General features: G+C 41.0%; 1 protein-coding gene across 1 annotated transcript; it reads right to left on the bottom strand.

Annotated features, from left to right (window-relative positions):
* Window positions 1-3,512: 3,512 nt before the first annotated feature.
* LOC113162146 (ectonucleoside triphosphate diphosphohydrolase 7-like) lies at window positions 3,513-14,183 on the bottom strand. The gene is made up of 14 exons (XM_026360171.1): window positions 14,004-14,183; window positions 13,273-13,378; window positions 12,980-13,165; window positions 11,407-11,612; window positions 9,882-10,032; window positions 9,631-9,734; window positions 9,405-9,464; window positions 9,075-9,223; window positions 8,578-8,744; window positions 8,229-8,430; window positions 7,982-8,101; window positions 7,814-7,899; window positions 6,886-7,047; window positions 3,513-6,512 (listed from the first exon to the last, which is right to left on the bottom strand). Exons 2-14 carry the CDS (start codon window positions 13,278-13,280, stop codon window positions 6,296-6,298), a joined length of 1,818 nt encoding a protein of 605 aa, XP_026215956.1. The 5' UTR covers window positions 13,281-13,378; window positions 14,004-14,183; the 3' UTR covers window positions 3,513-6,295.
* Between the last annotated feature and the right edge of the window lie 579 nt (window positions 14,184-14,762).

Raw genomic sequence — 14,762 nt, 5'->3', positions numbered from 1 at the left:
GTCCACGTGGAGTTTTCTTGTCATTGAGGTGGATGAAGCTGGCTGAGGCTAACAGCAGAGTGAGTGTAACGTTCAAGTCTCCAAGCTGAGCATCTGTTTTTATCAAAGACTGGTCTCTGGTGATATTTCAGAAATCCTGAATCAAGTTCCTGAATCAGCACAGACAATTTCTGCCCAACTCGATACAGCTTCGGTTATTTAACATGAGACTGGTTTGAAGTGAGTTTGTGGGTTTTTAGGACGAATCTGATCAAACCACACTCAAATAGTCCAGATGACTGAGTCTCGACCTCTTCATAAATAATACTTAGTATAAGATATAGTATTAAGATTGACAACAGTGTTTTAAAGAGGTTTCCAGACTGGACAGAATGGGACGTACGTGATTTGACCTTTGACTTTAAACCACCAAAATCTAAAGTGACAATTTTAGCCAAATGTGAATTAATTCTTTCAAAGCGTTCTTCTCATATCACACAAGAGTGGGCCACGTGAACTAGACAGTGTGACCTTTAACCTCTGGCCACCACAATGTGATCAGTTCATCACTGAGTGCGAGTTGACAATTTATTAGAATTCCCTCCCAACGTCCAGAGGTATAATAAAACGTCGTGAGCAACTTGGCGTAAGACATAAAACTACAGACAAATCAGTTAATGAGCAACTTGATAATTTATCAAGTGAAACATCATGTTTAACATAATATCTCTGATGGATTAAATGACCACTGATGCCACTCAACATTTGTGATAAATACAGAGCTGCAGCCAGAAGCCAGTTAGCTTAGCATAAAGACTTGAAACAAGGGGAAACTGTTAGCCTGCTTTGTCCAAAAGTAACAAAACCCACGTAACAGCACATAAAAACCTTTTGTTTAACTAGTAGAAGACTAATGTGTAAAACTACAGCTCGTTGTTTTGTTTGACTGGTTCTTGGCCCCACACAGCGACTTCCTCATGACTACAGTGACCTCAAACATGAAAGGTCAGATGTGCCAACACTTCCCGTATGTTGCATCTTCACAGTTCAGTCCTGTAACTTTTCACAGCGCTGGCGGTCTGCAGGGGGAACAGTGGGTGGTAAGATGATGAATGACTTTCTGGATTTTTGAAACACAGATGCTTCGCTCTGGGTCATAAACCTAATAATGACAGATGAGATCCAGCTGAGAGCTGCATCTCGTGGCTTTAACCAAAACCAAGTCAGTCGTTTCTGTCGGGATCAAACGCCGGCTGTGGATGTGAGCAGGAAAAGGCCAAAAAACAGAAAAAGATGTCTTATTAGCAGTAAATAGGGAAAGATGGAGCGAATAACCACGTCCCCGCTGGTTCTCGAACGTGTCTGAGAACATGTCGAATGATGTGAGCAAAGAAAAACCAAGAGACTAGCAAACATTCCACGATGCCATGTCATATACTGTACAGCAACCCGAACCTTTCCGTTTTCCTCCCTGCTCTCCCGTCCTCCGTCTGTCCTTCAGTAATCACAATACTACAGTAATACTTTGGACCTGTTAACACATTAACACATCTTTATGTACAACTCCTTTGTCAGTAAGTAACCTTTAAAAAAAATAGTACAAAAATGAAACAGACAAAAAAAAATTACAAGAAGTGCCGTACAAATAGAAGCCTAATATTTTTTGTTTTGTGTGAGTGTACTGTACACCTGTATAATGTATATTTTAATATTTATATGCAGCTGTTGTATTAAAGTATATTTTTAAAATAAAATACATGCAGTGTTTCTTTAAGTGTGGCAGCTCACTGTGACTTTCTCTCTGGAAATTATTCCTGGAATCGAGGTGAAGCTGAAATCAGTGTTTTTGGGACGTCCCACGACCGAATACTAACATTTGACTTGTTAATTGTTTTTTGCAACTTCGGGATTGTTAGTGAGGTGACGGAGCCACTAAGGTGTTTCGTCTTCTGTTCAGTACAGTCGCAGCAGGGAGTGACTGTTCTCACTGTGGGGGAACCGCTGGTTCCTAAACGCTGCACAGCACCACCAGCAGGTGTCACGGGGTTACAGCACCCGTTAATGAAAGCAGCTTTTACATAACTTCATCCTGGAGGAATGAGCCCATCGACTGCCCTTTGTTCTTTTCCACATGTAGTGGCAGTGGTTGGTTTACAGCCTGGCAGCGACTCCCGCAGCAGGATCCAACTCACACCGGTTTGTGTGGACAGGTGCCAACACCTTCAGCTCTTTGGGCCCTCAGTGTTGTCTTACAGAAGGAAACCCATTACTAATAGACTAATAGGGTGACGTACTGTTGGTGATCTTGAAGACTCCAAGTCAGGAACTTTACAAAATAAACATTTTGGTTTTATGAGTATCGTATCTAGTTTTGTGGAGTAACATATGGTGTTTTGGTGAACACCTAAAATGTAACTCAGTTTGTTGCCTGGACTAAATATTAGATTAACTATGTAAAATGTTCAGTTGTAGAACTTTATTCAAACTTTGTCCTGTATTTTTGTCATGTGTCTAAGTCTAGGTTCAGTGTTGACACCTGCACACACACATTCTCAGTCAAACATACAATAATAGGCGTTTATACCTCGGTAAGTTCAACAGATGATCACTTAAACTAAATCTGAAGGTATGGCAGCAGACTGCAGAGTGTTACCTCACTAAAGTGACAGGGACAGAGCAGCAGAAGCCTGATACAGGGGTAAGTTCAGTACTTTGTAGAAGACCATCTGGCAGCAATTACAACTTCCAGTCTTCTTGGGTAAATCTTCACAGGTTTCTCACACCTGGATTTAGGTGGTTTATCCCACTCCTGACAGATCCAGTCAGTCCAGGCCACATGCAATGGGAAGTGATCTGCTCTCTTCACAGATGTTTTATTGTCCTGGTCATGAACCATCTCCCTAGTCTCAAGTGTCATGCAGCAGGTTTGCTTTGAACACCTTTCTGTATTTAGCAGCGTCCTCTAAACATCATTCGACAAACAGGCCGTCACCGATACTAATTATTATGGAAAGGTTTGTATTCAAAACAAGATGTGGCAGGAATCTCAGACATGTCTGGTTTCTGTGTGCACATTCGAGATGTATATCTATAGACAGATTTGGCACCGGGACTTTTGCTTTTGCTCCAGTTGAGTGAGAGTTTGCATTTTCAGCACTGTGGTTCTCACAGCAGTGAAATAATACACATTAAAAATTCAACAGATACTTGTCTTTGTCTATTTCAGTGCTGCTGTTACTCTGGATAATCCACAGAACTCGGTCGTTGCTGAAGGAGGCTAATGAAAGAAAAGGTGTTAAGATTAGAGGTTAGTTAGAAATGTTAAGAGCAGATGAGAGAGAACAATTATAGTAAAAGTAACTGATTTGGAGCTTTCTGTATGTCCCTCCATCCTATTGTAAAGTGCCCTTTTTATCTGTTGCTGTTTCAACAACTGATTTCATTACAAATGCATCCTTTATTGGATTTGAATAATTTCTATACACACTGATGTTAATGGTACGCACATTGCAAAAAACACATCAGGTCAAGTGTTCTCTTCAGAAGATGATTTTTTTACTCATTGCACGATACCCAGCAAAATGCAAGATTGGTCCTTTGTCAGAAAACATAACATCAGAGGAGCAGCAGAAATCCTAAAATCCACATCAGGAGGAATCAGAAAGTCTGTGATTCACAGAGTCAACTGTAAAGTAAACAAAGAATCAGAAGTCAAATGTAATTAAGCGTCTGCTGTGTCAGAAGCTTCATGAGTAGGGAATATTTTGAAGAAGGTCACAAACTGACACTGACAATTTAACAAGGAAGTGTCAGAACTCGTCTGTGTGAGGAAAAGAAAAGAGAACAAGTGTTTGTACAACACATTTAGAACAACTGGAATCACACTGTTAAACTTTAGAAAGCTCTCAAAGCTTCCGTCTCTCTTTTAACATCCAAACATTCATGAGCGTCACAGTACAGGTTACAAAACGTACTCCTCTTTTAGAAACACTGGAATCATCATTTGATTGAATGAATCATGCCCCAAAATTACTTACAAATCACATCCCACTGTGGGATTGAAACACTTTTCAACTTCTCAGGAAGTTTCAGCAGGTGCAAGTCGGACTCTGATTTGCATCGTCATGGTTGTTGCACAGCTGGATCAGTGTGTCAGCACAAAATTCAAAACAGAGGCTTCATTTACAGCTGACGACTAAATAGACCCTTTTCCTCAGGGTAAGGCTTTTTCCCTTTTCATAGTAGTTCATTTTGAAAACAATAGTAAATTAGATGACCCAGCATCCATCTTGGTCCATTTATGGAGTTATTGCATTTAGAAATCAGTCACAATCTGCTCCAGGGTGGATCTGTGTCTTCATGCAAACACTTATCACGTAGCTCTCCACTCGTTTAAGTTAAAAAGCCTTTTGGCTCTGTCGTTGCACTGATAGAAATCTGTGCTGGACGGGGTCTTGGCAGGACAGCAGTGGCATTCAAGTATCAAAGTGCAATCTGAGGCAGCAGCTGACGTCATCAGGCTGCAGGATTGCTTTCGAGAAAATCTGGACGGATGGAGGTGCAGAAGAAACGCTGCGTCTGAGAGCAGAAACGTGCTGCTGCACCCACAATGATAGCCTGGAGAGATATCACCTCACCCTGAAGTGAGATATTTAATCAGCTTTACGAGTGTGAACCGCTGCTAGATGGTGATATTAAAAATAAAAAAAAGCTTTTGGTGCTGGTTCATCACTAGAGTTTAGACCGAGACAAACATCAGTCCCCTGCTAAGTGATAGCTTCACTTTACAGGTGGGAATATCAGGTTTATATGTGTAACTTGTCACCAGAGTCAGACAAACGTCACAGGTAGATGTTAGAGGGAAGGAGAAACTGATAACAGGCTACTTTAAGATCCATAGCACTAGCAGAGCATCAATGTCGAGTTTAGTTTCAGGACTGTACCAAAGAGAACACGGTCTGTCACATCGTTAGCTCACTCTTTAAACTCAGCTGTACGGTAATCTGAATGCTAACATTTGCATGGCTACATACCTCAAGTGTAGCTGTGTCTCAATTCAGTAGTCACACCCTTCAAAGGATGTAGCCTGGGGAGGCAAACATGCAAATATTCTCATGTTGGTCTTTTCTCCAAACTTTAGATCCTGTGGGAAAGACGGCTGCATTTGAAGGGGTCTTCGAAATGAGACCACCTTGTCACAGCGCTGTGACGGCCTTCAAATGCAACCTTCAAATGATGCAGCCCCTGAATTGAGAAACAGCCACTGTCTATTTGTGTGTCTGTGTTTTCGTCCTACCTTTATGCACCAACCCACAAAGACAAATTCCTTGTATGGGAAAAATCTATGTGCAATAAACCAATTTTTTATTATGAATCTGATTCTGTTTCAGCCACATCACTATGCTAACATGCTAACTCTCACTGTCGTGTATCCTCACCTCACCTCTTCAGCCTCTGTGTGTGTTAGGGTTTTAGCTGTGTAAGTTATTATGTTTATGTTCATGTTCTATGAGGATGGTGTTCAGGGACTGTCTGTGATGGTTCTTGAGACACACCTCCAAACTGAAATGCATCACAGCAACGAGAGTTGTTTTTCCTAATGTAGCTAAAACTAAATTCAGTCTAGACTCGTCATATGATGCAAATACTCACACCTGAACAAACAGAAGTCTCAGATTCCCCGTGATATGAACACAGATATTCTATTCTAGGCTGTTGTGTTATCATTTATCTCACCGTACAGCTGAGGCTTGTTTTAAAATTCTATATAAATATACATTTTATACTGATGAGGTGTTTTTCCTTTCCTCTGTGCTTTCAGGTAACATTTCATGACAGAACGTCGTCTTCAACAAGCTCATATTCCTCTGCTAAATAACCTCTGCCTTCTCTCTCAGCAGTGAAGGTGTTTACCGTGACACTAAATCTAGGTCAACCGTCCAGGCTGTCATGAAACTTGACACTAGATCTTAGAAGAAATGAGGAGAAAAAAACTGAGTGGTTTGATCCAGCAGCACAGAGGTGCTGAAGAAAACGAACCCAGAGAACATGCTGCCAGTCTGAGATGGGTTCTGTGTTTAAAGCTGCACGATCAAAGAATATACACAGGAGTTTGATTTCCAGGCTCATTAAACTGTCTCTGTGATGTTTTTCCATGCAATTAAATCTTAGTTCTTCCCATATCCTCACTGGACAAGTCACACTGGCTGGAGAATAATTCCACGTCAAAGTTTTGGTTTTGTGGTTCAGTTATAGCAGAAATTAGAAATGACCCTGCAGGTTGTCAGTCTGGAACCTCCCATCACAGATGTACCTCTCAGGGCAGGAGAGCCTCTCCCTCCTCGGCCCAGAGAAGGTTCAAGGCCTCTGCTTGCCTCTGCTCCCGCTGGTGGATCCTCCGCAGGCGCAGGATGTAGAGCAGGATGGCCAGAACCACGACCAGGATGCAGAGCGAGAACAGGTGGTGGTTGTAGACGAAGGAGGAGCGCAGCCAGCTGGGGTGGCTCTGCCGCAAGGTTTCCTGCTGCAGGTCCCTGGAGAAACACATGAGACAGAAAAAGACCTGAACAGCTGGGACAGGTTTCATAGTTGACCACAGAAAAAGTGGAGATAAAACAACATGTGGAACCTTCCTTTCTATTCTTTTTAAATAAACACCAAATGTATTCCTTTGTCTTTGGTGATTTTTGGTGGTGATCAGAGGCAAAGATACCACAACAGAATGTGGACGGACTGAATGTTTTCTTTCATTATGTCACATTTTGCATATTCCCATGAGAAAACATCATATTTAGATTTGTTTTTTGGTGAAACGTTTCCTCGGTACAGAGATGGCGAGATCACTCAGTTAAAGCTCTCTATATTCCATAATAAGTTAGTTTGTGTGTGTTGTGGTGTCAGATTTACCTGAGAGGCAGGAAACGCGTTTTGAACAAGATGGCACCCAGAGTCCACTGGACCTCTTTGTCATAAACCAGCTGGGCTGTTTTCAGACTTCTGTAGTTGGTTGGGAAACGAAAACCAGAGTGCAACACCTCAAACATCCAGGCTGACTTGAAGCACTGATACCTGCGTTAAAAAGAAGGTGAAATGACCTTGTTTTTACTTTGTCAGTGCTTTTCAACAGACAGTGAATATCAGCTGTTTCAGAGCTACAGTTAAAGTTCAACCGTCGCCTCCTACAGGTGTGAAAAGTAGTAGAAGTTTACATCTAAAGACAGAGACATTATAATCTTACTGGATAATTCATAAGTAATATTAACTAGAATGCATTTTCTTATAATTACTGGGAAGATGGCAGAGTTAAAAGAGGCAGTGGATACTTTGGAGAGGGGAGGAATAAGGAAATCATTAATATGGGTTAGTAAGTTCTATCTTTGGGTGTTGCTGATGGATATGTGGGTGCCTCTTGATGACTGCTTGAACAATGTGGAGCTTTTTTATATTTAGGATGTAAAAGAAACTGTAATTTCATGAATAAAAAGCTCTAACACTTTGTTATTTTGTTGACAGGTGGCTCACACTGTCTTATATATACGGACAGCTTTCATGCTGCTACTTTCCATTTCTTGTAGTGATACAGGCTGGCAACAGCTCCTCCTTGTGGAGAATCTGTAACATGTTTTCCATCAAAACCTTTTGGGTATTAAAAGTATTTAGAACACGTTAAGTGTTTCTAAACAGTATCTGGACAAATGTGTGTTTTTTTAGGACTCCACAAAACAACATCAACATGTAGCAACAACCACCCTGACAGAAAGAGACCAGCGTGATCAACGATATACATGACATGGTTATAATGAAAGATGTTGGAGATGAGGAGAGATAAACTTACTTGAGCCTGCTGATGTCTGCCTGCTCAGAGAAAAGCTTGCTGTCCAGACGCTGTTTCAGCGTTGACCACTTAGTGGAGCAGTAGTCCTGGAAAACAAACCAAAATGAATGAATTCATATTTCTGTCCAGTAACTTATGAACCTATAGCCGTGGTGTGTTTGTGGTTACCATAGCAGCTCGGGAGTATTTGTCACTGTCGTACTGTCCTCCTATCCTCAGCACATCCTCCATACAGTAATAAAACTCTGAGAAGCCGTAGAATTCACTGTTACTGAAGTTGATAGGAGCCTGAGAATCACAATAAAGAACATCTTCAGTTAACAGTGGCTGCTGCCAACAGTGTCTGCTCTAAACCATTCATCCATCCTAAAGGCAAACCTGCAACTAATTAGTATCAATGCGAGAGGCTTTGTACCTGATAGACACCCCCTGGTGACATGGTGCCATTGTGGAGGCCAAGGAAGGGTCGTACAGCATCCTGACATTGAGTCCAGTCACCCTGACCCCTCAGGTACAATGTGTGGTTGTCCCTTACCACTGTGTCTGACAGACCGAGCGGCAGACAGGGGTCCAGGTACGGTTTGTCCTCGCTCATGCCTGCCTGTGTGGTTAGTAACCTGAACAGAGGAACACACAAAATGAAAAGTTTTAGGTGCAATAAGGATGAAGGAAATGTTGAGCTACATTCACAGCTGCAATAACAGACAGATAACACCGTGGCCCCAAACACCAGCACACTCATTGTGTGAATCTGTGCGTTTAACCTGTTCTTGGAAAGTGTGTTGTTGAACAGCTGGTCCTCGTAGCGCTGCCTGGCCATGTTCCCTCCGAAGCCGAGGAAGGTGGTCACGTAAACGCGGTACACGTGCTGTGTGTGCTCGACGTCACAGCCCAGATTAAACTCTGCGAGCACACTCTTCCCTGCCTCCTCCTACAAAACAGACAATAAGACATCAAGTTGCTGTAGATCAGACCAGCTGACGAGACAACGGCTCAACATTAAGATGGTGTTATAGCTGGAACAGTCACATAGTTTATGTTTTTAAGCCCCTAAATGCTTTTCTTCCATCACTGAAACTAAAACCGATTTTTTGGAGACTTTACATAAAAAAACCCTTTGTGTTAGTTTTGCTTTAGGATCATGCTTGTTTAGCATTTTTCAATGTTTTATTCAACACGAGAAGACATTCATCAGTAGATTAAATGGAAAATAAATATTATTAGAGCTCTAGTTAATGACTGCATGTCTGACTGCACTTACCTGTTGTGTAGAGGTAAAGGTGATGGCACTGGGCACCTCATAGGCGATCTGAAGTGAAGCTCCACCCATATCCATGATGCCCACTGTGCGCCGCCGGCTGATTGGCTGCTGGTTCTGTGACCCTGTTGTGACTTCAACTGTGGCGTCCTCTGAGAAACAGAGATTTAACAATTTAGCAAAATGAAGGTTGAAGTGTTTATCAAATGTTACTGTTAATGTAAATATACTATTGAGAAGTGTTATCTACTATTTTCAAAAGATACTTCACATCTGAAGAAATCAAACAGTGTCAGTCTGGTGAGACGTGTCTTATTGCACCTTTACACTCACCATCCTCGGCGTGATCAAAGCGGCCCAACACAAAGTTGATGCCAATCCATGCATACACTCCTTCAGGGTTGGACAGTAGCAGATCACAACCACATAGAGGAGAAATAAAAACACCCAGGGAGGAGTTAGAAATCACAGGTTAAGGATATTTTCTGCCACACTTAAAGCTGCATTATCTTAATTTAGCAAATATGTTGCTAAATAGTGAGTAAGCATGTCCTCTCACCTTCCTGTTTCCCAGAGATGACCTCTGCATGGGAACGAGAAAACAGAAAATCAAACTCCAAGGGAACATCAGTGACCAGGTCCTCCAAGATGGCTGCCTGCTGGCTACATACAGAGAGACAAGACACGCAGAGAGAACGACTGAGAATATCGTCAACAAATCAGCAGATGCACATAAATAAAGTAGCAAAACATAATTTGGTAAAAATAAAAAAACAAAAACAATACATGCTAACACACTAATCCTCTTACCTCTCTGGCAGCAGCCTCATGCCAGCCGTACAGAGGATGTAGAGCGGTGTCTCTTTGTGTTTGTTGCTAGGGACATGAGCAGCAGCAAAGCTGAGAAGAGGACGGAGGTAGTCGCTGGCCTGTGTAGGCGTCTTTGCCAGAGTAGAGATACCTGAGAGGAAGAGTTTTGTCATCGAGTTTTCATTCATGCATTTATATTATGCATATTATTATTATTAGTAGTAGTAGTAGTAGTATAAGTAGTAGTAGTAGTATTTCACATTTGCACTCCAATTAATATTTGCCAGTTATTAGATTAGATGTTGATATTATTTGAAAGTATATAAAATAACTGTAATTAATTTTAGAAAACAATTTCTTCATATAAATTTAGTTATTAAAGAATAACTGAATAAAAGAGGTGTCAATGTTTTCCTGTGGCCAAAATATAAAGTGTAGAATTGATAGAGTGATAAATTACAGCAAACACAACATGTCTTTCTTGTTACTTATAAGTTGAAACATACATAAACACAGATGCGAATACTGAGATAAACATACATAAATAATGAAAACACATTTATGTAGATTCTTGATTCAAATCCCCAAACTAATCATCATGACTGTAGAGTCTGCAACTGTGCAGCCTGAACTGTCATTCATTAAAAACAAGTTCTGTAAATGTTTTTGCAGTTTGTGATGTCTCAGGGTTCAAAGTGCCACGTAGCCTTTAGCTGCTGCTCCTGTAACAAACCCAGAGTATCTAATCTGTCTGCTGTGACTGGGACAAAACAAACCCAAGGGGACTGAATGGCCCTCGTCACTAACTTATTAATGTCATCAGAAATCTTAGCAACTCAACTGGAGATTAAATTAGCAAGTTTAACTGCAAGAGAAAAGCTGCTACAGGTAATTTCTTATTGTATATATGTTTTCTTTCTCTCCTACTTTGAATTATTAAAGCATGTTCTGTTCAGTCTCTTTCAACAACCTGTTTTGCTCTTTTTTTGCCTTGGAGCCAAAGGGACCAACAATGATAAGTAAAGATCTTCATGCTGGCAACAAAATGTTCAGCATCAGTTTTGAGTTACTGTCTGTGTCTCAATCTCACTGACAAGTTTTTAACCAAATCTCTGAAATGTTCTTTTCATCATGACTTTTGTAGCATTTGAACTTTAAATTTTGTTATAATATACATTTGGATTAAAATGATTAAAAACACTAAAAGTAAATCAAGTACTGGAGAGCTGCCACTGCTTGGCTGGTTCTTGATCAGTAATTGTTCACTCTACTTTCCCAGAACTCGCTGGAAAGAAAAAGTGCGCACAAACAGACCACAGTTGTCTCTGGAGGACAGTAGAAACATTCATTCAATAATATATAGTGTAGATATAGATTCCCCGCAACACAAGAGCCAAGTCTTTTTTGCCTACTGGTTTGTTTGAAAGAAGTTTTTCACAGCAGCATTTTACATAAAGATGTTACATGGTGAAAACAAAGAAGACACAAAGACACAATCAGCTGTAGCTGTGATAAAATTTCTCACCAGGTTTGATCTTCTTGACAACCGGTTTGTGGTTGTGGTCCCTCATCTGTCTGATATCCAACAGTGTGTGAGGGTTGCCATTATGTGGGGGCCAGTAGTACACGAAAACCCGAGAGCCGCTGCTACCACAGTCCACCACAATGCCATAATTAAGGGCATGGTTGAGGACATCAGTGGCCTCCATGGACTCTGCGATGGAGAGGTATCTGGAAGAGGACAAATGAAGAACATTATGAGATTAATAAATATGTATACTCCTGCACAGCTATCGGTGCTAACGTTCTGCACTTCAGCCTGCAGACACTTTACTTTTTATTCATAGGTGTTTAAAAACAAGTCTGATCTCTGTGATGCTCACACAAAGTTCATTATCATTACATTATATTATATTTTTATATATACACGGAAGCAAACAACAGATACAAAAAAACACCTTAAACCCGGCAGGTTTGATAGTCGCATCTCAATCTTCATGTAAGATAATAAGAAGTATCCACAGCATTCTCCCCCTTTTTACTTTATCACGTACTAAATGTATTAAAATGCAAATAGAGACAGAATTTGAGCTGCGTTGTAACTAAAACTACAAAGAGCAAGCAAACATAAATGACCTCTGTATCTTTATCTGTCCTCGTTTTTATGAAGAAAACACCTGCAGACACTCTCACACAGTGAGCTCAAATCACCTGGAGCTCTCAGGCCTAAAAAAAACACTGATAACTAGTCTTACAAAAGTGGTTTATGAACCGGCTCTGTTTGCCATGAGTTTCCCACTGCAGCTGTGAACACAGAATATCAGCTTTATGCAAGAACATGTCTGATGACTCATGTGCAAAGAGGATTTGTTATATTCCAGCTGGAAAAAGTGGCAAACATGAGTGAATTATAATCATAATCTTTATTAATAATTAATATTTACTGACCAATTCCAGCACGACTTTCATCACTGATTATGAAATGCACTTTGAGTACAATCCCTGCATGTTAGAGCTGCCACCTCACCATCCAGTGACATGCTTCTTTGAGCCGATTCTTAAAACAAAATGCTTTTCTGTACAGCTAAGTAAACGTACCGTATCATATTGGCCATTATTATGGTTATAATTTGTCATATCACGATGATGATATAACAGTGATTACAATGATTATGTGCTGTAACATGGCCATTGCATCATATGTGCCTACAAACACAATAAACATGTGAAAGGCCGAGCGAAATGATAGGCCGAACTATTGTCAAGGGCAGATTATAATTACTGCTGTGAAGGAAATGCCCCACTCATATTCTAGTGTTAGCAACTCAATCAGTTTAGTTTAGTATTTTTTAATGTTTAGGCTTATTATATTTTTTATACTGACTGGCACTAAGTGTTTACAGGATGTAAAATATATGTAAATAAGATATTGGAATAATAGTGTATGTAAAGGAGAGAAACTGTTAGCTTTGTGACGTCCACACACTGAAGATGAAACCTAAACTGGCAGTTTGGTCAAGGCCAGCTGTATAGAGCCTAAAGTCATGTGCGTGCCCGACTTGCCAGCTACTTCCTTCATGTCACATATGTCCACTCACTTGTTGACTCGAGACTTTGGGTTTCGCTGGGAACCCCATAGCTGCCTCTGGTACGTCCCCAGGAGAAGGAAGGCGGAGGTGATGAAGAGTATCAGTAGAAAAAGCAGCCTCTGCCTGGGGGCACAGCCTAGTGAGAGCAGGGACACGCTGCAGTACCAAGAGGCCGGCAGGCAGGACAATGTGATCCTGTGGAGTAGATACTACAATCAAAACTGTGGACCATGATAGTAAGTTGCACAAAGATTAGAGTGCACAGCGTATTAAACTGACTGAGGTTGTTATTAGTTTATTACCTTGCCATAAGTCCACGCTGGCAACAGTAGAAGATAACACAGTCGTCACCTCATGGTGCCAGCGGTCTGACTATAATCTTGTCCAGAGTTGAGACTTCTCTGCTGCCTGAATAAAAAGAGGATGAGAGGAGGCTCAGTACTGATTTACAATCTATTTTGAAATTACAGGTAAAAAGAAAACACAAAAAAGAATTTCCTTCACAACAAAAAATAACAGTGTTAAGCTAATGCTAAACCACACAATGACCAAATTACTTTAGAATTCAACTTGCTTCACAATTACACTACAGAGTAAGTGAAATATAAACAGATTTAGTACTAGCTGCAGTAGTTTCTATTGGCTTAAACCATAAATTAAGGCATCATTGCAACATGTTTTTCCATAAAATGACCACACTGTAGTGTCTGTTATTCCTCAGTTTCATATATTTCTCCGTGATAAACTCAGACAGAGTGTTTATGTATTAACCCAATGTTAGCTCCGGTTTTTCCATACAGGTCATTGAACAGCAGTAACTGGCTTATCTCTCACTTATAAGAGCTAAAAATGGTTATATAAGCTAAAAGCAGACAGCGGAACTGTTAATCGGAACCATGAACCCACCGAACTGCGTGTTTTCGGTGTTTTACGTTTGCTAACGCAGTTCGTTAAAGTGCTCGGTAACAAACCGGCTAACGGTGCGATTAACGCTACCGTGTCCATATGCTAGCGCTCCCTGACATAGATTTACCTAAAGAAGCCTTTCCTCCGCCATGACAGTGCTGTCGGTCGGTGGATTCTGTTGTTTATTCGACAGAAAAGATGATAAAATGTTTTCCTCTCACGCTGGAGATGATTTTAAAAACGAAGACGTCGAAGGGAAAAAGAGGAAATGAGCTAGAACCCCGACAGCCTTCCGGCCGGACCGTTAGTTACGTCATCCTCACGTAAAACGTCTGAGGCGTTCAGGTGCTGTGGTAAAAAATGGAACACCCCAGATTCTGCTGCCAAAATGGAAAAAAAAAAGTCTTGTTTGATTTTCTTGAACACAGCAGGTAAACTAAAACTACAGTGTACCAGTCATGGCAACTGGACTTTCTTTCTTGTTGCTTCACAGCTTATCCAAGTAGCTTCATCAGTCTGAGGGAAGTCTGTTGGAGACCAAACATTAAGGCTGTTAACATCCTCTCACCGGCCACACAGGCTCTTTAGGTGGACAAGGGAACACCCCCCTCTAACCTTGTCAGAGCCTAACAAGCCTGTGAAACTAATCTCTATAAAAACTTTATATTCACCAATTACACTCAAGAAAACAATAACAGGCAACAGTGATCAGCTGGAGAAAGTGGCTGTAACATCGCTGCCCTCCATGCAGGAGACTGGGGTTTAAATCCTGGCTGTGGCCTAACTCTAGTAGGGGTCCTTAGGCAAGACCCCCCTTAGCACTTACCCTGCCTTGTCAGTTGCTTTGGATAAAAGCATATGCCAAATGACAAAACATAAATGATTG

Source organism: Anabas testudineus, chromosome 1 (genome assembly GCF_900324465.2).
Source record: "Anabas testudineus chromosome 1, fAnaTes1.2, whole genome shotgun sequence".
In the NCBI taxonomy this organism is placed as follows: domain Eukaryota; kingdom Metazoa; phylum Chordata; class Actinopteri; order Anabantiformes; family Anabantidae; genus Anabas; species Anabas testudineus.
The sequence above is the reverse complement of the archived record's forward strand: the minus strand, read 5'-3'. Positions and strand labels throughout refer to the sequence as shown.

Coding starts and splice junctions, on each gene's coding strand:
- LOC113162146 (XM_026360171.1), bottom strand. Junction 8,431..8,577: donor AACACACTTTCCAAGAACAG/GTTAAACGCACA, acceptor TCCTCTGTTCAG/GTTACTAACCACACAGGCAG. Junction 8,102..8,228: donor CACCAGGGGGTGTCTATCAG/GTACAAAGCCTC, acceptor TGTGATTCTCAG/GCTCCTATCAACTTCAGTAA.